Source organism: Balaenoptera borealis (assembly GCF_965194805.1).
Source record: "Balaenoptera borealis genome assembly, chromosome: 5".
In the NCBI taxonomy this organism is placed as follows: Eukaryota; Metazoa; Chordata; class Mammalia; order Artiodactyla; family Balaenopteridae; genus Balaenoptera; species Balaenoptera borealis.
In genome coordinates this window covers 77,491,443-77,517,276 of record NC_138862.1, presented here as the reverse complement: position 1 = coordinate 77,517,276, position 25,834 = coordinate 77,491,443, and the positions used below count along the sequence as shown (strand labels likewise).

The 25,834-nt window shown below is 37.3% G+C and overlaps 1 protein-coding gene across 6 annotated transcripts in view; it reads left to right on the top strand.

Annotated features, from left to right (window-relative positions):
• IL1RAP (interleukin 1 receptor accessory protein) overlaps window positions 1-24,439 on the top strand; it is a 130,464-nt gene extending 106,025 nt beyond the window's left edge. For 5 of the 6 annotated variants that reach the window (XM_082393234.1, XM_082393232.1, XM_082393236.1 and 2 more), the window contains 3 exons: window positions 11,690-11,833; window positions 13,172-13,315; window positions 23,134-24,439. In XM_082393234.1, coding sequence (XP_082249360.1) covers window positions 11,690-11,833; window positions 13,172-13,315; window positions 23,134-23,852 — 1,007 coding nt within the window. In that variant the 3' untranslated portion in view covers window positions 23,853-24,439. Of the gene's footprint in view, window positions 1-11,689; window positions 11,834-13,171; window positions 13,316-15,821; window positions 19,133-23,133 lie in introns of those variants that run through there. The other variant, XM_082393237.1, reaches the window with a different exon arrangement.
• The last annotated feature ends 1,395 nt before the right edge of the window (window positions 24,440-25,834 follow it).

Sequence of the window (25,834 nt, the reverse complement as noted above, 5' to 3'; positions counted from 1 at the left end):
ATTTTTGTGCATGGTGTCAGGGAGTGTTCTAATTTCATACTTTTACATGTATCTGTCCAATTTTCCCAGCACCACTTATTGAAGAGGCTGTCTTTTCTCCACTGTATATGCTTGCCTCCTTTATCAAAGATAAGGTGACCATATGTGTGTGGGTTTATCTCTGGGCTTTCTATCCTGTTCCATTGATCTCTGTTTCTGTTTTTGTGCCAGTACCAAACTGTCTTGATTACTGTAGCTTTGTAATATAGTCTGAAGTCAGGGAGCCTGATTCCCCCAGCTCCATTTTTCGTTCTCAAGATTGCTTTGGCTATTCGGGGTCTTTTGTGTTTCCATACAAATTGTGAAATTTTTTGTTCTAGTTCTGTGAAAAATGCCAGTGGTAGTTTGATAGGGATTGCATTGAATCTGTAGATTGGTTTGGGTAGTAGAGTCATTTTCACAATGTTGATTCTTCCAATCCAGGAACATGGTATATCTTTCCATCTATTTGTATCATCTTTAATTTCTTTCATCAGTGTCTTATAATTTTCTGCATACAGGTCTTTTGTCTCCTTAGGTAGGTTTATTCCTAGATATTTTATTCTTTTTGTTGCAATGGTAAACGGGAGTGTTTTCTTAATTTCACTTTCAGATTTTTCGTCATTAGTGTATAGAAATGCAAGAGATTTCTGTGCATTAATTTTGTATCCTGCTACTTTACCAAATTCATTGATTAGCTCTAGGAGTTTTCTGGTAGCATCTTTAGGATTCTCTATGTATAGTATCATGTCATCTGCAAACAGTGACAGCTTTACTTCTTCTTTTCCGATTTGGATTCCTTTTATTTCTTTGTCTTCTCTGATTGCTGTGGCTAACACTTCCAAAACTATGTTGAATAATAGTGGTGAGAGTGGGCAACCTTGTCTTGTTCCTGATCTTAGTGGAAATGGTTTCAGTTTTTCACCATTGAGGACAATGTTGGCTGTGGGTTTGTCATATATGGCCTTTATTATGTTGAGGAAAGTTCCCTCTATGCCTACTTTCTGCAGGGCTTTTATCATAAATGGGTGTTGAATTTTGTCGAAAGCTTTCTCTGCATCTATTGAGATGATCATATGGTTTTTCTCCTTCAATTTGTTAATATGGTGTATCACATTGATTGATTTACGTATATTGAAGAATCCCTGCATTCCTGGGATAAACCCCACTTGATCATGGTGTATGATCCTTTTAATGTGCTGTTGGATTCTGTTTGCGAGTATTTTGTTGAGGATTTTTGCATCTATGTTCATCAGTGATATTGGCCTGTAGTTTTCTTTCTTTGTGACATCTTTGTCTGGTTTTGGTATCAGGGTGATGGTGGCCTCGTAGAATGAGTTTGGGAGTGTTCCTCCCTCTGCAATATTTTGGAAGAGTTTGAGAAGGATAGGTGTTAGCTCTTCTCTAAATGTTTGATAGAATTCACCTGTGAAGCCATCTGGTCCTGGGCTTTTGTTTGTTGGAAGGTTTTTAATCACAGTTTCAATTTCAGTGCTTGTGATTGGTCTGTTCATATTTTCTATTTCTTCCTGTTTCAGTCTCGGCAGTTTGTGCATTTCTAAGAATCTGTCCATTTCTTCCAGGTTGTCCATTTTATTGGCATAGAGTTGCTTGTAGTAATCTCTCATGATCTTTTGTATTTCTGCAGTGTCAGTGGTTACTTCTTTTTCATTTCTAATTCTATTGATTTGAGTCTTCTCCCTTTTTCTCTTGATGAGTCTGGCTAATGGTTTATCAATTTTGTTTATCTTCTCAAAGAACCAGCTTTTAGTTTTATTGATTTTTGCTATTGTTTCCTTCATTTCTTTTTCATTTATTTCTGACCTGATCTTTATGATTTCTTTCCTTCTGCTAGCTTTGGGGTTTTTTTGTTCTTCTTTCTCTAATTGCTTTAGGTGCAAGGTTAGGTTGTTTATTCGAGATGTTTCCTGTTTCTTGAGGTAGGCTTGTATTGCTATAAACTTCCCTCTTAGCACTGCTTTTGCTGCGTCCCATAGGTTTTGGGTCATCGTATCTCCATTGTCATTTGTTTCTAGGTATTTTTTGATTTCCCCTTTGATTTCTTCAGTGATCACTTCGTTATTAAGTAGTGTATTGTGTAGCCTCCGTGTGTTTGTATTTTTTACACATCTTTTCCTGTAATTGATATCTAGTCTCATAGCGTTGTGGTCGGAAAAGATACTTGATACGATTTCAATTTTCTTAAATTTACCAAGGCTTGATTTGTGACCCAAGATATGATCTATCCTGGAGAATGTTCCATGCGCACTTGAGAAAAATGTGTATTCTGTTGTTTTTGGGTGGAATGTCCTATAAATATCAATTAAGTCCATCTTGTTTAATGTATCATTTAAAGCTTGTGTTTCCTTATTTATTTTCATTTTGGATGATCTGTCCATTGGTGAAAGTGGGGTGTTAAAGTCCCCTACTATGATTGTGTTGCTGTCGATTTCCCCTTTTATGGCTGTTAGTATTTGCCTTATGTATTGAGGTGCTCCTATGTTGGGTGCATAAATATTTACAATTGTTATACCTTCCTCTTGGATCGATCCCTTGATCATTATATAGTGTCCTTCTTTGTCTCTTATAATATTCTTTATTTTAAAGTCTATTTTGTCTGATATGAGAATTGCTACTCCAGCTTTCTTTTGATTTCCATTTGCATGGAATATCTTTTTCCATCCCCTCACTTTCAGTCTGTATGTGTCTCTAGGTCTGAAGTGGGTCTCTTGTAGACAGCATATATATGGGTCTTGTTTTTGTATCCATTCAGCCAGCCTGTGTCTTTTGGTGGGAGCATTTAATCCATTTACATTCAAGGTAATTATCGATATGTATGTTCCTATTCCCATTTTCTTAAATGTTTTGGGTTTGGTATTGTAGGTGTTTTCCTTCTCTTGTGTTTCTTGCCTAGAGAAGTTCCCTTAGCATTTGTTGTAAAGCTGGTTTGGTGGTGCTGAACTCTCTCAGCTTTTGCTTGTCTGTAAAGGTTTTAATTTCTCCATCACATCTGAATGAGATCCTTGCTGGGTAGAGTAATCTTGGTTATAGGTTTTTCTCCTTCATCACTTTAAGTATATCCTGCCACTCCCTTCTGGCTTGCAGAGTTTCTGCTGAAAGATCAGATGTTAACCTTATGGGGATTCCCTTGTGTGTTATTTGCTGTTTTTCCCTTGCTGCCTTTAATATGTTTTCCTTATATTTAATTTTTGACAGTTTGATTAATATGTGTCTTGGCGTGTTTCTCCTTGGGTTTATCCTGTATGGGACTCTCTGTGCTTCCAGGACTTGATTAACTATTTCCTTTCCCATATTAGGGAAGTTTTCAACTATAATCTCTTCAAATATTTTCTCAGTCCCTTTCTTTTTCTCGTCTTCTTCTGGGACCCCTATAATTCGAATGTTGGTGCGTTTAATGTTGTCCCAGAGGTCTCTGAGACTGTCCTCAGTTCTTTTCATTCTTTTTTCTTTATCCTGCTCTGCAGTAGTTATTTCCACCATTTTATCTTCCAGGTCACTTATCCTTTCTTCTGTCTCAGTTATTCTGCTATTGATCCCATCTAGAGTATTTTTAATTTCATTTATTGTGTTTTTCATCATTGCTTGGTTCCTCTTTAGTTCTTCTACGTCCTTGTTAAATATTTCTTGCATTTTGTCTATTCTATTTCCAAGATTTTGGATCATCCTTACTATCATTATTCTGAATTCTTTTTCAGGTAGACTACCTATTTCCTCTTCATTTGTTAGGTCTGGTGTGTTTTGACCCTGCTCCTTCATCTGCTGTGTGTTTTTCTGTCATCTCATTTTGCTTATCTTACTGTGTTTGGGGTCTCCTTTTCACAGGCTGCAGGTTCGTAGTTCCCGTTGTTTTTGGTATCTGTCCCCAGTGGGTAAGGTTGGTTCAGTGGGTTGTGTAGGCCTCCTGGTGGAGGGGACTATTGCCTGTGTTCTGGTGGATGAGGTTGAATCTTGTCTTTCTGGTGGGCACGTCCACGTCTGGTGGTGTGTTTTGGGGTGTCTGTGGCCTTATGATTTTAGGCAGCCTCCCTGCTAATAGATGGGGCTGTGTTCCTGTCTTGCTAGTTGTTTGGCATAGGGTGTCCAGCACTGTAGCTTGCTGGTCGTTGAGTGAAGCTGGGTCTTGATGTTGAGATGGAGATCTCTGAGAGATTTTTGCCGTTTGGTATTACGTGGAGCTGGTAGGTCTCTTATGGACCAGTGTCCTGAAGTTGGCTCTCCCACCTCAGAGGCACAGCCCTGATGCCTGGCTGGAGCACCAAGAGCCTTTCATCCACACAGCTCAGAATATAAGGGAGAAAAAAATAGAAAGAAAAAAAGAGGATAAAATAAAATAAAATAAAGCTATTATAATAAAAAATAAGAAAAAAAATTATTAAGAGTAAATGTATTCAGAAAAATTTTTTTTAATTTTTAAAAATAGATTTATTAATTTTTTATAGTAAAAAGTAAGAAAAAAATTTTTAAGAAAAAAATTTATGAAGAAAAAAAATTTTAATTTTTTAAAATAAAAAATATGAAAAAACTTATTAAAAATTTTTTTAATTTCTAAAAATAGAAAATATGGAAAAAATTATTAAGAAAACATATATTAGGAAAAAAAATTTTTTTAAGTTAAAAAAAAAAAAAAAATGGACGGACCTAACCCTAAGACTGATGGTGAAAGCAAAGCTATACAGACAAAATCTCACCCAGAAGCATACACATATACACTCACAAAAAAAGGAAAAGGGGAAATTAATATATCCTGCTCCTAAAATCCACCTTTTGAATTTGGGATGATTCATTGTCTATTCAGGTATTCAACAGATGCAGGCACATCAAGTTGTTTGTGGAGCTTTAATCAGCTGCTTCTGAGGCTGCTGGGAGAGATTTCCCTTTCTCTTCTTTGTTCGTACAGCTCCCAGCGTTCAGCTTTGGATTTGGACCCACCTCTGCATGTACGTCGCCTGAGGGCGTCCGTTCCCCGCCCAGACAGAACGGGGTTAAAGGAGCAGCTGCTTCGGGGGCTCTGGCTCACTCAGGCCGGGGGAGGGAGTGGTACGGAGGAGGCGGGGCGAGCCTGCGGCGTCAGAGGCGTCGTGACGTTGCAGCAGCCTGAGGCGCGCTGTGTGTTCTCCCGGGGAAGTTGTCCCCGGATCACGAGAGCCTGGCAGTGGCGAGCTGCACCGGCTCCCGGGGGGGGGGGGGGCAGTGTGGAGAGTGACCTGTGCTCGCACACAGGCTTCTTGGTGGCGGCAGCAGCAGCCTTAGCGTTTCCTACCAGTCTCTGGGATCCGCACTGATGGCCATGGCTCGCGCCCGTCTCTGGGGTCCGCGTTGTTAGCCGCGGCTTGCGCCCGCCTCTGGAGTTCGTCTAGGCGGCGCTCTGAATCCCCTCTCCTTGCGCGCCGCGAAACAAAGAGGCAAGAAAAAGTCTCTTGCCTCTTCAGCGGCTGCAGACCTCCTCTCTGGCTCCCTCCCGGCTCGCCGCAGCACGCCAACCCCTTCAGGCTGTGTTCACACCGCCAACCCCAGTCCTCTCCCTGCGATCTGACCAAAGCCCGCGCTTCAGCTCCCAGCCCCGCCCGCCCCAGCGGGTGAGCAGACAAGCCTCTCGGGCTGGTGAGCGCTGCTCGGCGCTGAGCCTCTGTGCGGGAATCTCTCCGTTTTTCCCTCTGCGCCCCTGTTGCTATGGGATCCGCGCTGATAGCCGCGGCTCGCACCCGTCTCTGGATTTCGTTTAGGCAGTGCTCTGAATCCCCTCTCCTTGTGCGCCGTGAAACAAAGAGGCAAGAAAAAGTCTCTTGCCTCTTCGGCAGCTGTAGACTTTTTCCCGGACTCCCTCCCAGCTAGCACTGAAGCCCGAACCTCAGCTCCCAGCCCCCGCCCGCCCCGGCGGGTGAGCAGAGAAGCCTCTGGGCTGGTGAGTGCTGGTTGGCGCCGAGCCTCTGTGCGGGAGTTTCTCCGCTTTGCCCTCCGCACCCCTGTGTCTGCGCTCTCCTCCGTGGCTCCGAAGCTTCCCCCCTCTGCCACCCGCAGTCTCTGCCCGCAATGGGGCTTCCTAGTGCCTGGAAACCTTTCCTCCTTCACAGCTCCCTCCCACTGGCGCAGATCCCGTCCCTATTCTTTTGTCTCTGTTATTTCTTTTTTCTTTTACCCTACCCAAGTACGTGGGGATTTTCTTGCCTTTTGGGAGGTCTGACGTCTTCTGCCAGCGTTCAGTGGGTGTTCTGTAGGAGCAGTTCCACGTGTAGATGTATTTCTACTGTATCTGTGGGAAGGAAGGTGATCTCCGCGTCTTACTCTTCCGCCATCTTGCCCCTCAGGTCCAATACATCTTATTTTTGATGCCTTTAAAGTAGTTACAGACATGAGTAAAAGTTATCACCTAAACCTTTAAGCATCTTATATTATCCAAATTTTAATATTTATTTACAGTTCTCTTGATTTGTTTTTTTTGAGGTAAAATTTGTATAGAATTACAAATTGCAAAATATAAGTGTATAATTTGACAATTTTTAAGAAATGCGTATGTATGTATGTGTGTAACCTAAAATCAAGGTATAGAATGTTATCACCATAGATAATAACCTTTCATTCCTTCTCCTTATCAGTCAATCCCTGCTACTCCTACCTCCCCTGCCACTGGCAAGGCAATGTTCTGATTTTCTTTATCAGAATAGATTATTTTTCCTCTTCTAGAACTTAGTATACCTAGACCTATACAGAATGCATTCTTGTATAAAGCTTCTTTCATTCAGAAAATATTCTTAATATCCATGCCATTGTATCAGTCATTAGCTCCTTCTGTTTGCCAAGGAGTGTTTTTTTAATAGAATATATCACAGCTTATTTATTCATTCTCTGGGTGGAGGACATTTGGGTTGTTCACAGTTTTGAATAGAGCTTCTGTTAATATTCTTATCCAAGTCTCTTTATGGACTTTTATTTTTACTTCTCTGATCTGAATATCTACTGTGGAATTACTGGCTTAGTTTTATCAGAAACAGTCAGACCTTTCTTCCCAAGTGGTAGTATCATTCTGCACTCTCACCAACAGTGTATTCACATCTTTGCCATTTGGTGTTGTTAATCTTAGTTTTAGCCATTTTGGTGAGTTCATGGTAGTAGCTCACTGTAGTTTTTATTTTTCACATCACTGATGACTAAGATAGTGAGTACATTTTCATGTGCTTATTAGTCATTGGTATCTTCTTTTGTGATATGACTATTCAAATATTTTGTTCATTTTATAAGTGAGTTGTTTGTGTTTTCATTATTGAATCTTAGCAGTTCTTTTTTCTATCCTGGATACCAGTTCTTTGTCAGATAGATGCTTTGCAAATACCTTCTCCCAGTCTGTGTCTTGCCAATTCCTTTCTTCAGTGGTATATTTTAGTGAACAAAGGTTATTACTCTTGATGAGGTATAATTTACTAATGTTTTCTTTAATGGTATTGTGTTATGTGTTCCAAGAAATACCCCCAAGTCATCAAGCTTCATCTTTTTTTGGGGGGGGGTCTATGATCCATCTCCAATTATTATTATTTTTAATGTATTTTATGAGGTAGGAATTAAAGTTTAATCTTGTGTTATATGGATATCCAGTTCCAGCACAACTTGTTGGAAAGATTTTTATTTCCTCATTATGTTGCTCTGGTGTCTTTCACTGCATACGTAACTTTAGGTTGGAAATGTTCTTTTTCTTTTTATTCTTTCAGCCCTTTGAAGGTGCAATTCCGTTGTCTTATGGCTATATTATTTCTAATATGAATCAGGCAGGGTTTTCTTGTCATTATTTTTTAATCATTTTTCCCTTTATGTATGCCCCCTCTCTTTTTCTTTGGCAGATTTTAAGACTTTCTCTTCTTCATTGATTTTCAAAAATTACATCATGATACACTTTGCTGTAGTTTTATTTGTATATATCTTCTTTAAGGTTCTTTATACTTCTTAGTTCTGTGAGTATATTTTTTATTTAATTTGAAAAAAACAACCATTATTTCTTCAAGTATGTTTTGCTCATTCTTTCATTTATTCATCCTTTCCTTTTCTTCTAGTACTTCAGTTATATTTAGGATAGACCCCTCAGCGTTGTCTCACACGTCACTGAGGTTCTCGTTATTTTTTTTTTTCATCCCTTTTTCACTCTGTGTTTCACTTAGGATAGTTTCTGCTATTTCTTTCTTGATATCTAATCTGCAGTGTTTTTAATTTCAGGATTTTCTTTTTCAGTTTTTGAATTTATATTTCTCCATCAAAATGTCTGTACTGATATTTCCTATTTGCTTTTATAATGTTCATGGTCTTTTTTTTTAATTCAACAGATATATTTATAATACTCATTTTTAAAGTATTTATCTCCTAATTCCACATGAAAGCCATTTTTATTGGCTATCTTTCTTCTGATTATGGGTCTTTTTTTTGGCTTTTTTTTCTGTCTAGTTTTTTTTTTTTTTTTTTTTAATCCTATACTAGACACTATAGATGGTACACGATTGACTGTCTGAATTTTTAAAATGCCTGTTAATTTTTGTTCTAGCAGGTAGCTAATTTACTTGCATAACATCTTGCTTATTTGAAGCATCTTGCTTATCTTTCTAGAGTAGGTCCAAATTAGGCTTCTCTCTAAGGCTAGATTGGACCTATTTCTAAGGCATATACTATCTGGGGTCTCTAGTTAATACTTGGGGAGCTAAATAAAGTTTCTTCAGTCTGAGTGGTCTTAACTCAAATGTCTCTCAGCCCTGTATGCGCTCCTAAGTTGTTCAGTTCGCAACTCTTTAGCAGTCATTTCTTCCTCGGTGGTTTTTCTTTCACCGGTAGCTCTTCCTTGCCTGACCTTGAGAAGTGTCACCCTTTGTATTTTTCCAAAGGCTTGTGGATTTCTAGAGCTCTTTGTCTACATAGTTTTCTTCTCTCCAGTACCCAGGTCTACAAATGCAGTAGTCATGAACTCTACTTTCAGTTTCCTCGCTCAGTGTAAATACTGTGTGTCTGTGTCACAGTCCCCAAAGTGCCATTAGGCAAAAAGCCAGGGAGATCGTGAGCTTACCTTTTTGTATCCTATCTCTCACAGATCACACTCCTGCACAACCAGTTGTCCAAACTTGAAAAGTTGTTATTTTAGATATTATAGAGAGAACGCTACCCCAATCACTTCTCTAAGATCAGAAGCTGAAGTCCAAAATGCACAAATTTTAACACACTATGATAGCCAAACAAATCAGGTGGTTAGCTGGAAATCTGGGCTCTGGAGCCTGCCATTACTACAGAATTGCAAAAGGGATGGAGGGAATTCTGATTCAGAGAGTAACAGCAGAGCAAATCGCTAAATTTTACTCCCTCCTGATTCAGATTATCAGTGAGATCAAAGATAGAAGCAGTTTAGGAGTCCAATTTGGTCAAATTACATCACCCTTTTCATTGGAAACCCTTTGGTATGGGATTGCTCAGAGGATCAATGGGGGGCAGACAGAAAATGTGGGCTAAGGGTCATCCTTTCCCTACAAGCCGGCAAAGCTGTATATGAAAGCTTTTTAGAGCACTTCCCGAATGTGATTCAAACCATTTAGAAATTCAGCCTTGTGAATTATTTATCTTAAGAGTTCAATTAGTTAAATAACGCTAGAAACTTCTTGATATCATCAAGATGGTCCAACAAAATACAATCTGTAAATATGACACATATCATTGTATGACACAAAATTAAAAAGCTCTACTAGAAATAAAATAGGCAGTAGTAAAATGAATGTGGCAGAGGGAAAGCCATGAGTATAATTTATCTCTTGATCACTAAGCAAGGTAACTATTGATATTTTTAAAAAATCCATTTCAGGTTAGTGCATCCACTGACCTCTTTTATTTTTCCTTATTGTGAAATGTCCACCCAGAGGGAGCCAAAATAACTGAGCAAATAATGAAGGTGACAGTGGAAATTAACCCAGTATGTTGTTAACATGTACTCAGAAATACCAAGGACACAGCAATTTTCATGCCAGCTACTCAGATTGATCTTAGTAAATTCTCATCAACTGCACTGACACAGCTTCTGGCATTTTATCATGAGAGTTTTCTTATTTTAAAGCACCGTTGTTCATGGGATGAGTACAAGAGTACCTAATAATTCTGCACTGCTGAGTCCCAGGCTGTATCTGCATCAGGATTAGTACCCTGAATTTAGGATAATGAACTCGAAACTTAATGATTATTCCCTTTAATAAGAGAACTTCAGATGCCTCTCCAGGCTGCTCAACATTTTCCCCTTAGAATAGCTACCTGTTTTAAAAGGGATTTTTCCACTAATATATGATCAATAATTGAACTTCATTGTAGTGTTGTGCAAAGATCTCTGAACTTCGGAGTCAGGAAGGCTTGATAACAATCCCAGCTTTGAAGAAAATTTTTCTATGCCTAGTCCTGGCAAACACTTAACACCTATGATATTCAGGTGCTCAAAGGGGCCTTTTCTCACCACCATACCTGATATACCTCTCCTGCCCCAACCCCTCCCCTAGGTCACTCCATCACATTATCCTTGTTTATTTCCTTTATAACACTGATCACTGTCTAAAAGTAACTGTCTTATTTATTTATTTTCTCCTTTACTTCCCTGCATTAGACTATTAGCCCTAAGAGGGCAGAGATAATGTCTTATCTACCATTATAACCTCGACAGCTTCTAGCAAATAGTAGATATCAGTAAGTAATTGTCAAATCAACTAATACATAATTTAAGCCATTTCTGCTTCAGATCCAGTAAATATTTTGTTCCATCTCAAACTCTTAAGTTTCATTATCACAAGCTAATAAAACAGCCAAATGAAGTTACTAATACATAGTATAGTACTAGATTTATTTTAAGTATCCCACAAGTGTGTAGTGTTATATACAGAAATGCTTATTCAGATCCTAGAAATTCTCAGGATAAGATGGATGAAGAAGACATAGTCTCTACCTAGAAGACCGTAAATGTATAGTTTAATGGGGAGTGAGAAAGGGTGGAGAAGCAGGCTTGTAGAATGTGTATCCTAGTAATGTAGACCTGATAGATACTTTCAGGGCCAAGCATACTCAGCATTTGGTGGATACCCTCATTTTCTTCTCAATGATAATAAGATTTTTTTTGAGGCCTATTGCCAAATATAAAGAAAAAGGAATTAAATTTCTTCCATATGGCACTGGACAAGAGGAGGAAATTAAGACTGATATAAACACATTAAAATTTTTTCTCAATTCAACTGCTCCAGCAATTAAAATTCTACCAATATCATAGGCTGGTCGAGGTAAGAGATGCACAAACAGAGGATGGAGTTACTTTTCAAAAATATTTTTGAGGAGATTCAGACGTCAGTTTGTGAGTTTAATTGGATGACCTTTTAAATTCTCAATAATAAGATTCTGTTTTAATTTGTATATCATCAAATTCTATTCAAATCATCTAATAGTTAAAAAACACCTTCTATGCCAGTTTCTGGAAACAAAAAGATAAATATGCCACAGTCTAGTATTAAAACATAGTGCTTAACCTCTACCATGTTATCTTGTTCACACATGTAAGTCAGGTTCATGGCTCAGCTGCTTGGTGTAAACAGCTATTTACAGGATGATGGGTCACCGCAATCACCACGTACAAATCAGTTTGTTTCTTTGTTGTTCATTCCAATGCTAGCTCCAAGGTACACAGTGGAACTGGCGTGTGGTTTTGGAGCCACAGTCCTACTGGTGGTGATTCTCATTGTTGTTTACCATGTTTACTGGCTAGAGATGGTCCTATTTTACCGGGCTCATTTTGGAACGGATGAAACCATTTTAGGTGAGTAATGAAAGTTTGTTGTAAATCTCCCTACTGTCATCTTTAGAAAACACGTTGGCTTGATAAAACCTAGATTAATTGGAAGATGTAATTAGACTACCTTTTGTTTCAGCCCTTGCTATTGAAAATCTTCCTAATGAATATTATCCTACTTTCTTGGGTCAATATGTGATTTAGTTCAGATCAGCACTATTCGAATAGAAATACAATGCAAGCCACATATGTAATTTAATATTTTTCTAGTGGTCACATAAGGAAAAGTAAAAGAAAAAGTGAAAATAATTTTAATAATATATCTTATCTAATTTAATATATTCCAAATACTATCATTTTTAGCTTATAATTAATATTAAGTTAATAGAGGTATTTTAGTCTTATTTTTGGTACTAAAAATCTTCAAAATTCAGTATGTATTGTATTTTACACATATAGCATATCTCAATTCAGACCAACTGCATTTCGAGTGCTCAGTAGCCACTTGTGGCTTGTGGCTACTGTACTGGACCCTGCATGTCCACACTCCTTGTAACCACAGGTGATCCATGTACCAGAAGCATCACATGGGAGCTTACTAAAAGGAGAATCTAAAGCCTAACCCCTACTCTGAATCAGAATCTATATTTCAACAGTATCCCGAAATGATTCATATATCCACATTAAAGTATAAGGAGCCCTGTTCTAGTGCATATGTGCCTGGTGACAAGAATGAAACATTTAACATATAGATTCTTAGACCCATCCCATAAAGATTCTCATTGAGTGGGTTTGTGGAAGAGACACAGAACCTGTATTTTTAATGAGAGGTGATTTTTATAATTAGGCAATTTTGAGAAAGATTGACTCATTGAATCTAAGTATACTTTTAATTGTAGATATTTTCAGGTGTACATAATTTAGACAGTTTCTCAAGGTTTTGCTCAATTTATAATTCTAACATATTAGTGAGTGACATACTAGGACAGGAACTAGAAATTTTCTGCATGCTATTATTGCCAGCATCTATGATTGAGTATTTGCTTCCTGACTCTGTTAATTCATAGTTGAATGAGCCAAACCTCACTCATTCTCCGCTACAAAATCTGAACTCCGTGAGATGAGAGGAGAAGACACATCAGATAAAATTTGCAATTACACCTTAAAATAGTCATTTTGCCTGGAGAGCTGTCACAGGTGGGAAATCACACTGAAATCTGTCAGCTAATTTATATAAGTAAAAAATGAAAATGTCTAATATTCAGAAGTTCGATTTCAGAAAAAAATGCAATACTATTGAGAAACTTTCCTAATTTATATTGGATCTGTGTTTTCTGTTTTTGTTTTTTTTTTAATTTTTGCTAGATGGGAAGGAATATGATATTTATGTATCCTATGCAAGGAACGCTGAAGAAGAAGAATTTGTATTACTGACCCTCCGTGGAGTCTTGGAGAATGAATTTGGATACAAGCTGTGCATCTTTGACCGAGACAGTCTGCCTGGGGGAAGTAGGTATTTCAGATGAATACAGGTGATGCTACACTTAAAGGCAGAGAAGATCCTTAGCTTTGGGTCACATACAAGAGTCATGGTACAGCTCTATGTTGGCATCTTTGGACATTTAAATGTCCAATGCTTTGATGTAATAGACTCTAGGAATAAATCTACACTGTAAGATGTAGACTATAAGTACAGTGTATGGTATTAAAATATTTTCCCAGGTAAGCTTTAAAAACTTAGTGTCAAAAAAGTGTAGATGCACGGTGGATTAGAGCTCTAAGTGCCACAGCTTTAAACATTTTGTTTACTCACATTTAGATTTTTAGAAGGTTTAGCTAATTTGCAGTAATCTGCCTCTAATTTTTTCATAAAGACTGAGTTTAAATAAAACACTTTTATAAAGACTGAGGTTTACTCAATTTTACTAAAAATGAGGTGCAGAAGAGAGGGCATGGAATCCTTTATATTACTTACTGATAGTAAGTAGAATGTTTCCCTGTGGCATTTGCTAATTTCCTTTTCTTCACCCTTGTTTTCTGGCAAACCAGTGCTACTCATATCCCCCCTTTCCTTGTGTCTGTTTCTTCCTTTCTATCAGATTACACATTTGAGATAAGCTTAACATTTTACAAAGGCCAGTATATTCTAATAGGTTTTTAAAAAGTTCGAAATGCTGAATGATTTTAAATAAAAGTATACCTCTAATTTTCAGATCCAAACAGTAACACATAAAGTGATAGTACATTTGAGTCTGTTTTATAAATGCACAGTAGCGCTCCTAAACCCATTGTTAAACTCCATACTGGTAAAAATGCATATAATGTCTCTAATCTTTACAACAACCTGATTTATTTTCTTCCCCTAAAATCCTGTTTAATCACTCATGTTTTTTCAAGGTTACATTGGTAACTAAGATAGAGAATAGACATTAATGTTTATTCTTATTTTGAATTAGCTGGATCACTTACTGTATCTCCCCATTCATCACCCAAAAGTCCATCACGCTTCTGTTCTACAGCGGATATCTCTTTCAGTATAATTTTTCCAGGAAATGATGACTTGACTATAGAGTTAAAGGATAAATTCCACTCATTTTAAGGCTTAAAATCCTAAATAATTTATTTATCTATTTATTCATTCATACAGCCATTCAACAGATATTTACTACTGTGTGAAAAGTTATATAAAGATACATAGTATAACAACAATGTAAGACCCTCCAGTAGGGATTGATAGTTCGTTGAAGAATTCAGGTTCTACATAATTACTCTTGCATCTTGCTTTTGATGGTTGATCCTTGTGATCTTTTGCATTCTCCCTGCTCTTCTCACTCAGTCCCCTTTGCCTCTGGGTCTCTCTCCCTACTTACATACAGTCAGCCTCCAGGAATACTGCTTGGAGTAGACAATTACTTATTACTGGATTCTCCTCTAGGCTGCACATGCTATTTTAATTGCAAGTCTTTCCCCACTGCCTCTGTACTTGCGAAGATTAAGGCGCAAAATGACTGCTTAGGGGAGTATTGTAAGCCATGAAATAGCTTTCCATAACACTGGTGCATTCCCTGGAGTTGGCTTCTATCTGAACCCAGGTAAAGGATTATTCAGTCCTTGATAAGCAACCTCGAGGAGATAGATTATTCCCAAGAATTTAGTGATAGGAACTAATCTGAGCCCTTGACAACAGAATAAAATTACACTGCACTTCCATTTTCCCTGCTTTTTCTTCTTCTTTTTGGACATGAAGAAATCATTCGCCTGTTAGCGAAGGCACACACATCAGCTAGCAGCTGCCAAAACACATGGCTTCACAGTAATGATAGGAGTTTAAAGAGAAAGATTCAGGGACTAATTTAGGTTCCAGAACAGAGCAGAATAGAAAGCTGAGCTGAGAATGTGTTACCAGCCAAAATGCCATTCAGTTGGATAGATTTTCTTAATTTCCTATTCCAATGACATAGTGATGCTAGTCTGAGTCGGGGAGGTATCTGGCAATAGAGAGGGAGTTTCAAAAAATGAAGAGTTCTACTCTGGCTGTCCTGTGTTAGTGAAAAATGAACTTCTATGACTTTGACTCTATAATGTATACTTTTTGAATGCTCGCTGGCACTAGAGAGTTAATACATGGGTGTCTTTGGGGAGAAAGGGCTCAGGAGCTGATTTTGCTGGGCCACGACATGTAACACGGTTTGAAGAAATTGATTTCAGTACAACCCACTCATTCTTCATGTCCCGAATAATGCTTTTGAAGACCAAGGTCGTGGAAATACATTTTGGCTTTATGCTTGTTTAGAACTCTTTTTGGGTTGGAATATGTACATATAGCTTCTATTCCCCGGAGGAGAGTGACATTTTGTGAACGAAGTGATTGGGACTAAGGACTAAGTGTTCTTCGTAAAAAGTTTCACCTCAGTTCTCAGGCTGTTACCCTAATTTCTTTTCCCTTGCTCCTTAAGCCCTGTACCTTGGGGGAGTTCTTGGCCAACACTAATCCCCGTGGTGTTTTCTTTCCCAGTTGTCACAGATGAGACCTTGAGCTTCATTCAGAAAAGCAGACGCCTCCTGGTTGTCCTAAGCCCCAACTACGTGCTCCAGGGAACCCAAGCCCTCCTGGAGCTCAAGGCTGGCCTAGAAAACATGGCCTCTCGGGGCAACATCAACGTCATTTTAGTACAGTACAAAGCTGTGAAGGAGACGAAGGTGAAAGAGCTGAAGAGGGCTAAGACGGTGCTCACGGTCATTAAGTGGAAAGGGGAGAAATCAAAGTATCCGCAGGGCAGATTTTGGAAGCAGCTGCAGGTGGCCATGCCAGTGAAGAAAATTTCCAGGTGGTCTAGAAGTGGCGAGCAGGGTCTCTCCTATTCATCCTTGAAAAATGTATGAAAGGGCCAATGAAAGGGGTAAAAAGATCCAAGGGTACTCCAGGAAGGAAGAATCCCCCCTTCTTTATTCCCAATTTATTGCTTCATGGACAGAAAAAAATTCTATGGAAGCCTCCCCATAGAGATAAATTCAGGGTGACTGTAGAAAGAGCTGTTCTGCTTCCTCAGGCAGTAGTAAGGCTTAGAACGCTAGTGCCACCGCCTGTCACCAGCGTCTGATGTCACTATGTTCTTTGCGGACAAAGACCTGGTTGATGCGAATTTCCCCTTCTGCATCCTCCATCCCTGCTCCTACTCATCTCTTATCTTCTCTCTCTCTCTCTCTCTTTTGAAATAATCTTAACATTATGAGGCAGCCTTTGCTGTGGATTTAAAGACCCCTTAAAGATGAGTCATCTGTTAACAGAGTCATTATGAGTTTCCAAGTATAGTTTTCTTTTTCTTTTATTTTTACTCATCCATTAAAAAGATAATCAGGGCCTAAATTTATTTTAGCTAAGGATAAAAACTCTTTTGCTCATTCAGCTGTATCAGACACCCTCCTAGCAAGACTGACACCACTTAGGACGATACAAGGCAGAGTAACTGAAAATGTTCCTTAGACAGTAATTGGTTTAAAGGGCTTGCCTGAATTGTCTCCTACTATGCAACCCATGTCCTCTGTCTCAGGTAATTGATATCATATTTGTCAACTTGAAAAATGTATAGTAATTTTTATTAAACTCCCGATTATCTGTAGGTTGACCCATATTTATCATTCCATCTCCCTACCTACTGCATCTTGTGTCAGTCGTTGGGAGTTTGCAGGTGGTTCCTCACTTGGTTCAGTCGGGTAGGAAGCTTCTTTTAATGGTGCTAATATCAAGTAAAATAACAGCAAAAAGCTTTTAGGGCATTTTCTGTCTTATGAGAAAAGCACAGAACAGGGTGTTTGTCAATTTGTATTTTAATCTCAACCTTGCTAATGTGAATATTAGGAAAGTAATTTCTCATTTGTTTCTGTCTCCCTATTGTAAAGTGTGAAATTTAGACTTAGTGACCTTGAGAGTGCTTTTAGCATGAATATTCTAAGAGCATTAACTGGACCCCAAGCATTTTTCTTATTTTATTCACTGGTACAGTTAATACACTCACTCCAAACAAGTCAGTCTGAATAGTCACTGTTAATGAAACGTGTTTTAGTTTGTTTTAAGTAAAGTTTTACTGTTCTTAAGACTTGGAAAAGTGAAAACTAAGTCCAGAGTTTACAGAGTGGTGAATATCTATGTTACATATTGAGTTTTTAAAATATATGTATGTATATACACACAAGAATTATATATGTATATATATTGCATATATATACACATGAATTACATATATATACATATATACATACATGAATTGTATATATTATATATATAAATATATATATATACACATACTCACACTATATATACACATACAGACATATGACTTTAAATAGTCATTGGCACAATATAATGAATTACTGGAACTCTTATCCAGTTTTTAAATTACCTTCTTTACTGTAATATTTTTGTGTCAGTGTTTTCTGTACATTAATATTTGTGAATTTACAGCTCACAGAGTGATAGTTGTTGTTAGCTCTTGCTCTCCCTAAATTAGTATAAATAACTTACTACTGCCACAGTTGATCTGGGTGCAGCGGAATCTCTTGTGCACAGAGCTTCCATGGTCACTGCTAAGCAGTAGTCAACCCTCTGGCATTAACTGATCATCTACTATGTTCTGAGCACACACTCTTAGAAACTAAGCTATATTAATCTTAGTGCTCAACTACTGGAGAGATAAATCTCTATTTGGACTGTTAAGTAATACAGGAAAAGAAAATAAAAAGACCTATAAATGAGGCTGGGTATCCTATGAAAAATGAGAATTCATAATTTAAGGAGATCCTTATCTTAGTAGTATGAATGTTGATAAGCAATTCTAAAACTATCTACTACATTTGTGTCCTCCTGAGGTATTAAAGTCTATTTAATAAATCATTTTTCTACAGAGGAGTTAATGATTATTTTAAATTTAAAAAAACCTTCATGAATCATTGACCATAAACCTGTGGTATGGGGTCACTCTTGGATCTAACTTTTTTAGCCTTATTTATGCTTTTCTTTATTAGAAACCACAATTACTCCTCTTATTAACCCTTCACTCACAAGACCAGAGGAGAGCTGACTTCATATAAGATTTGAATATCAATTCTAGGATAAATTTTAGGTAAATGAAGGACAGCCCCATTACCAAGGGGCTGTTCTCTTGCCAATGCTGCATTCTTTTTGCACTTTTGGATTTTATATTTACCCCAAATGCTGTTTGGTACCCCTAGAAACTTCTTCATACTTCTTGTCCTATTTATATTCCTGTATTTGGTACTGAAATTTTCCAAATGCTAAAATCTAAAGCAACTCAAATCTAAATGATATGTCTCATCTTAAGATAATTTTCTTTCAAGATTTTTTGTTTTATGTCCCAGAAGATACCCAATACAGATTATCTGAGGGAGATGGAGAAACATAATTTGGAGAACAAGAAGAAATCGCTCTCTAATGTTAAAAATAAAAGTATCTAATGTTAAAAAGAAAAACCTTAATGGTTTTAGATATACGATATAAAGACCTTCTGCACCCAAGTTAACAAAAAAACATGATATATAGAGTGTCTAATTACACAGTCATATAAAATTATTTAATATTTTTCTGCGTTGTAATTTAGATGATTCCCTAGGAGTCTAATAAACAAGGACTTCATTGTATTGGGGAACAAAAGCATTACTCCACTTGTTAATTATCTATTTTCTTTCCATAGGTTTTCATATATTAAGGTTATCTTTTTTATTTTATTCATAAACTTTTGTATTTTCCATTTTCCAATGATTTGTAAATTTGTTTATTTTAAAAATAAACCATTTATTTTAAGCTTTGAATTTTATTTTGTACATGTGTTTTATGTCTTTATTTTCATGTTTGGGCATAAGAAATGAGAATACAAAGATTAATGATACACTTAGAAAAAGAAATGTTATAAGAGACATTAATTTTCTCTTTCTGAGAAAAATCTGAGAAAACCGGGAACTTCAACTCAAGAACATTTTTTTTACATGTCAGTAAAAGAGTTACTTAATTAAAATGGGTTGATCTAGTATACCAGATGTGTGTGTGTGTGCATGTGTGTGTATATGTGTGTGTATGTATCTGTGTGTGTGTGTGTGGATTGAGAGAGAGAGAGAATCAGAGGGAGAGAGAGAGAGAGAAGGAGAGAGAGAGATGGGGAATAGAGACAGAGAGAGAATAACAGAGAGGCAGAGAGAGAGAGGAGAGAGTTTTAAAATAAAGACACAAGCCTATTCCTTTTTTGTTCAACTTGAAACTTGAGCAGCTTACAGTAATCTCTTACCTTTTATGGGTTTTAACACAACCCTAAGGCAGTTGCTTTGAAAGGAGATCAATTAACTAATGCCTTGCTGTTAGTTAACAGGTGATAATTTGAATCAAATATGCATTTCTATCACAAATTTCAAACAAATCAGTGATAAATATTTGGAAAGGCATTTTCTTTTGAGTTAATATTAAGTCTGTAGTGACAGGGAAGATTTCTTGCTCTTTAAAAAAAAATCTTATTCATTTATTCCAAGATTATTTATTGGATCTCTATAACTGAGCTGGTTAGCTTAGTAAAAATCTTCCTACTGAAGAATTTCCCAGTTTCAAACCAGTCTCCAAAGAGTAGACTTAAGATCAATGGATGCAAGTTACAAGAAAACAATTTCTACTCATTTCAGAAGCAACTGTAAAGCAAAGCTAAACAATAATGTATTTCACTGTCTTTGGAGATATTAGCCCCACCGCCATTACTAGAGGTGTACAAGCAGAGATTTGATGGATCTTATTGAGACTTTGTAAAGGGTTTTTTTGCATTGTATAAGTAATGATGATCCTGAAGTTGCTTCCAACTTTGAAAATGACTTACTGGAACACAGTGGTGACTATTTTCAATATCAGCAGTTTCAATATCAATAGTTTGGATATGATGGCTACCTGGCTATTACTGACCCTATTAAAACTCTTAAGATGTATTTTTTAGTCACTTACTGAGGTTACTAGGTCTTTGACACAAGTAAACTTGCAGTATATCAGAAGAGACATGTTCAGCAACTAGTCTGTCTGTTTCTCTGTTTCTACTCAAGGGATATGAGGTATTTTTAGCATGGGCTAACAGATTAAGTATACCAGTAGTATTTTTTAAACTGAATAGACAGACTTTTAAAAATTAAAATCCACATTTTAAGATGATTCTTTAAAGTTACCATTAGAATCAATCATTAGTCTGTACATTATTTTTATATTGTTCTTTATGTATTATTTTTATTGTTATAAACAATATAAAATATTGTTAATAACAATAATAATATTGTTATTCAATTTTGTATTATTATTATTGAATAATAATTTAATCAAGGTGATTAATTCAAAAGCGTACCATGCAGTAGATATTTACCTATAGGTATCAGTGAATTGTCTAACAATCCTACAATTTTGCTCCCATTATATGCATTTTATAGATGGATGAACTCAAACTTTTAAAGATATTAAAATAAATGATTATACTATTAAGATAAAATATTAAGATAAATGGAGAAACCAATATTTGAATTCAGATTCATCTTCCAAATTAGGTGCCCCCATTTTTTTAATCTGTACTTCAAGTTTTAAGAGAGAGAGAAAGAGAGAGGTTTGCTACTCTTTCATACACCAGTAAACTAGCCAAAGAACAAATTTACAGCCCTAGTTTTCTTTTGGTTTTCTTTCTACTTTCAAGTTAATACCAAGGAGATTACGACTTTTACAAGCCGGAGTGTTCTGGAATAGTGAAGAGTTCTAGATCAGAAACTGTGACTTCAAAACCAATTTAGTATGACACCAGAAAACTGATCTTATCAATCTACAGCCACACCTCAGTTTTTTTTTTTTTTGAGCCAAACAGAATAAATGACCTAATTTAAGATGCCCTCTCCAAGTAATAGCATTAAAAAATAGTAATAATTAACATCCTCAAATATGCAGTTTGACAATATGGAAGATAATAAAATAGGCCATAAAGGAGGCAGTTTCCTTCAAAGTACTATGTGAATACCCCTAGGTATCGCCCAACCCTTATCTGAGAAGCATATCCTATATCCATTCCTCAATGTCTGGAATTCCACAATTCATATTTATTTTGTTTTGGTTTTTTTAGCATTACCCTCTCTCAAATGCAAATCCTCCATTTTCAGGGTGAGGTACCAAAATTAAAACCAATCAAAAAAAGCTATAGGCTTTAAAGACAATTTTTTTTAGAGGATCTAAGACAATGTTTTATTTTCAACAGTGGTACCCTCATTGGACAGAACAAACATTTTCCTAAAGTGACTATTTTGAAGTGAAACACCCACACCCACACTCACACACACTCCCCCCACACACAATTTGCACAAGTTCCTTTTGTTGAAAAACTATCCATGTTATCTTAGGGTTATATCATATTTATCATGGTACAGGAGAAACAGTAGAATTCCTACCCTTACATTCTCAGGTTTATGAAAGGCAACAACATAAGATTCTGAGTAGGACCGGAGAGGACAAAGGAGTTACCAAGACACACACACACACACACACAGGCGGGCTTTGAAGATAAGTGAAAATTTAGATTTATCTTTTAAGAGTGCAACAAAATTGTCTAAAACACTTCATGCTCTTGATAAAACCAATCAAAAGTTCTTAAACATTGAGCATGTTTCATTTGATTATCCTTCAAATTCATGTTAAATTCATCAACTGGAAATAAATAATCTGGTAAAGAGCACAGTTCCTTCATCCCCTGTCAAATTCATGACCCAATTCGCTGCAAACTTCCAGCTTGTCTTCACAGGCTGAAAAGTTTCTCTGTCAGTGTTTTACCCCTGGCCTCAAAAGCGTAGGCACTCAACCTCATGGTCTGTCCACAGTACCTGTTTTCAGAGTTGTCAATGGCTGCCATTTATAAATTTGGAATCCCTTTCCTTTAGAAAATCACGTTGTTTAAGCTCCTAAATCTCACAGTGAGTTAAGCACTCCATTTATCTCAAAAACTTTCCACTGGGTTCTGTCCAAATTCACCTCAATAACTATTAGAATTGAATGCTTCATGCAAAGTCTCAACTAATTGCCTGATTTTTACCAGTCATTCTTGTCATCCTTGTTGACCCTTTAATTGATTTCCAGGCCAATCCTTCACACATACACACAAGAAAAAAAGAAAGGGAATTTTGGTTGACAACACGGTCAATCCTATGAACTGTCTGCTATATCCAAACATTTTAAGTAGCAAGAACTATAACTGTGGATCTTAGGAGGTAGTAATGACCTATTGACCTTTACTGATAAGACTGTGTCTGGAGCATTATGTTCAGTCCTGTTCAGGGTACTATTTTTAGGAGACACATATATAAACTGAATATTATTAAGAGAAAAATTATAAAAGTGGGGAAGAGACTTGATACTGCATCATATGGAGAATAACATAAAATTCATGAAGTCATTTAATCTAGAGATGAGAAGAAAATACAATGAGATCACAATAATTATGAAATATTTCAGATATTTTAAAATGTCAGCTCCAAGACCACTGGATAAAAGTGGAAGGAATTTCAAAACAAGAAATTGTTCACCAACGGAGCTGAAATTAGCTGCTTTTAGAGGTGGTTAATTCCTCAACCTTAAAGGTAGCAGATACTTTGCAACCATTGATAACAGTAGTGTAGATGAGATTCCTTACCTGGGTAGACTATTTAACACTTAGATCTTATATTCTCAAGTGTTCATTGCCTGTCCTTTGCAGGATTGTCAACAATGAACTGAAACCTATATAAGTTTTCACTAGGCATTGTCCTATCTTTCCATTTTCCTATAGATACAGTGGAAGCAGTTTTTGACTTCATTCAAAGGAGCCGGAGGATGATTGTTGTCCTGAGCCCAGATTATGTGACAGAAAAGAGCATCAGCATGCTGGAGTTCAAACTGGGTGTCATGTGTCAGAACTCCATTGCCACCAAGCTCATTGTGGTTGAGTATCGTCCCCTTGAGCATCCACACCCAAGCATCCTGCAGCTGAAAGAGTCTGTGTCTTTCGTGAGCTGGAAGGGAGAGAAGTCTAAACATTCTGGTTCTAAATTCTGGAAGGCCTTGCGATTGGCTCTTCCCCTGAGAAGTCTGAGTGCCAGCTCTGGCTGGAATGAGAGCTGCTCTTCCCAGTCCGACATCAGTCTGGACCGCGTTCAAAGGAGGAGAAGTCGTTTGAAAGAACCCCCAGAACTCCAGAGCTCAGGAAGGGCTGCAGATGCCTCTCCAGCCCCAGACACGATGTCCAAGCACAGAGGGAAGCCCTCTGCAGCCTGTCGCTGCTGTGTCACCTACTGTGAAGGAGAGAGTCAGCTTAGGAGCAAAAGCCGGGCAGAGATTCATACCCAGCCCCAGTGGGAGACACACCTCTGTAAGCCTGTTCCCCAAGAGTCAGAAACTCAATGGATACAAAATGGCACCAGATTGGAACCCCCTGCTCCCCAGATCTCAGCCCTTGCTCTTCACCATTTCACGGATTTATCCAATAACAATGACTTTTATATCCTATAATTACTGTGTGGTGGGTGGTGGCTGCTATTTCTACCAGCCCATTTTGTGTCATGAACCTATGGGAATAATTGACATTTTTATCATCTAATGGACTATCAGATTGTGTCCCCTTCATTGATTTTTAAAAACTATTTATTTCTAGGAGACAAAAGATCTGAAGGACCCGAATCCAGACTTATTGCCTCTAACGGCCTCAGAAGAGCACACTCTTCTTGGGCCCTAGAAGGTCAGTATGTGCAAGTTGCCTAAAGTCTGATCCTCTCTCTTGCCCAATGGTTTTAAATGGAGCAAAGAATTTTATTGTGTTTCCTTTGAGTTTGTTGACCAACCTCATGTTATAAGTCAGTCAGGTGTACTTGGGCTATGACACTTACAGGGTATGTGTATCTTGAGGGAGCATTATGGAAAGAAATTGGTTTTGATGGAAGCTGTAGGACTAAGCTCAACAGAAAACCTACAGCACATTTTCCCAGGAAGAACCAAATACTCCCACGCAAGGATACATGGTGTCCTGTGTCTCACTGTAAACTAGTGTTCTCTAAACTGCCTAAAGTTGTTAGCATCAATAAAGTTATATTTTTATGTGATTTCATTTGTACTAACAAATTTTTACCTCTCTCTCTCCCTTCTACCTTTTATGGCTTTTAAATTCATATCTGAAGAGTATCCCCTTTAAGGAAATTGCGATTTGGTTTGGGTACTAGGAAAACTTAGATGTCTCTTTAGTTTCTTTCTAATGTGTATTAGAAGTGATCCGAGAAAGGACCAAAAGAGAGTAAGAAAATGTCTCAAAGGAAATGGAGGTTTATACAAAAATCTCATTATATTTTTAGAAATGACACCTGAAAAATTCAGTACTGTTAAGGGTTTAGGGTAGAGTTTGGTACACCAATCCCTTCTTCCCATTCAGAATTCTGAGAATAGTCAATTAAAGTGCCTACAAGGATCAAAAGTAAGAAAAAAGAGAAAAGGGGGCCAGATATAAGTATAATACAATGCTCTCTATCTAGTACCCATGTGTATAGGGACATAGGTATAGATAAGTATTTCTTTAAACATTTTAACACAATCATAAAAGGCACATGGCATTTGATTTCCAAGTCAGGGAGATAATAGAGATGATTAAGCCTGGAGGTAATTGAAGAGTATATATTTCTTTAAAAGGGAGCATCCTCTACTCAGCTCCATTTGATTGCTGTCACTGATTTAGCCCCAGTGTTGGAAGATTGTCCAGTTTTTCAAAAGAATCTAAAAATCCAGATTTTATGTAATCTGTCAATTATGGAATGACTTTAACTTAAAAAAAAAAAAGAAAAGAGAAAAGTAAAGAACCAACCAAAATACATGAACATACATTTATCCGGAGAGCCACTAGTTTGTAATTTCAAAACGAAGGCATTCACCCAAAAAACATATGTCAAATGAAGATCCAAATAACCCTGGTGATTCTGAGACTGGAGAACACAGACTGGCCCTAAGGAAATAATGGAAGACATTTATTTCCTCCCCAAATTGAAGACATCTGGACACTCAGAATAGGGCTGATCTGATCCAACACTCCATTAAGGAGAAAAAGCTGGAAAATAGTGTGCCTTCCATCTACTCTGTAAAGGGCCTCTTCCTGGTGGGTTTACTGTAAAAAAATTAGAAGCACAATCTGCTGCTCATGACCAGGAGAAGAGTAAAAGGAGCCAAAGGTCATACCAGACATGAGCGCTCACCTTCAGTATATGAGCCCTGGTTGCTAGTGAGCTATGGCCCAATGGGTGTCATCCATCCTCAGTTATTAATAGTGAATGAGAGGTGGAGAAAGAAGCCAGAGTTTTCATCCCACTACTCCTCTTGGAGAGAAATACAGAATTCTATAATGAAAACAGAAACAATTAGATCCTTCTGCTGAAATAAGATGAAGAAATAGGGCCCTCCAGAGTAAATGGGACTCAACATGGAACTTGTAATTAGGAAATGACAGGCCTGAATAT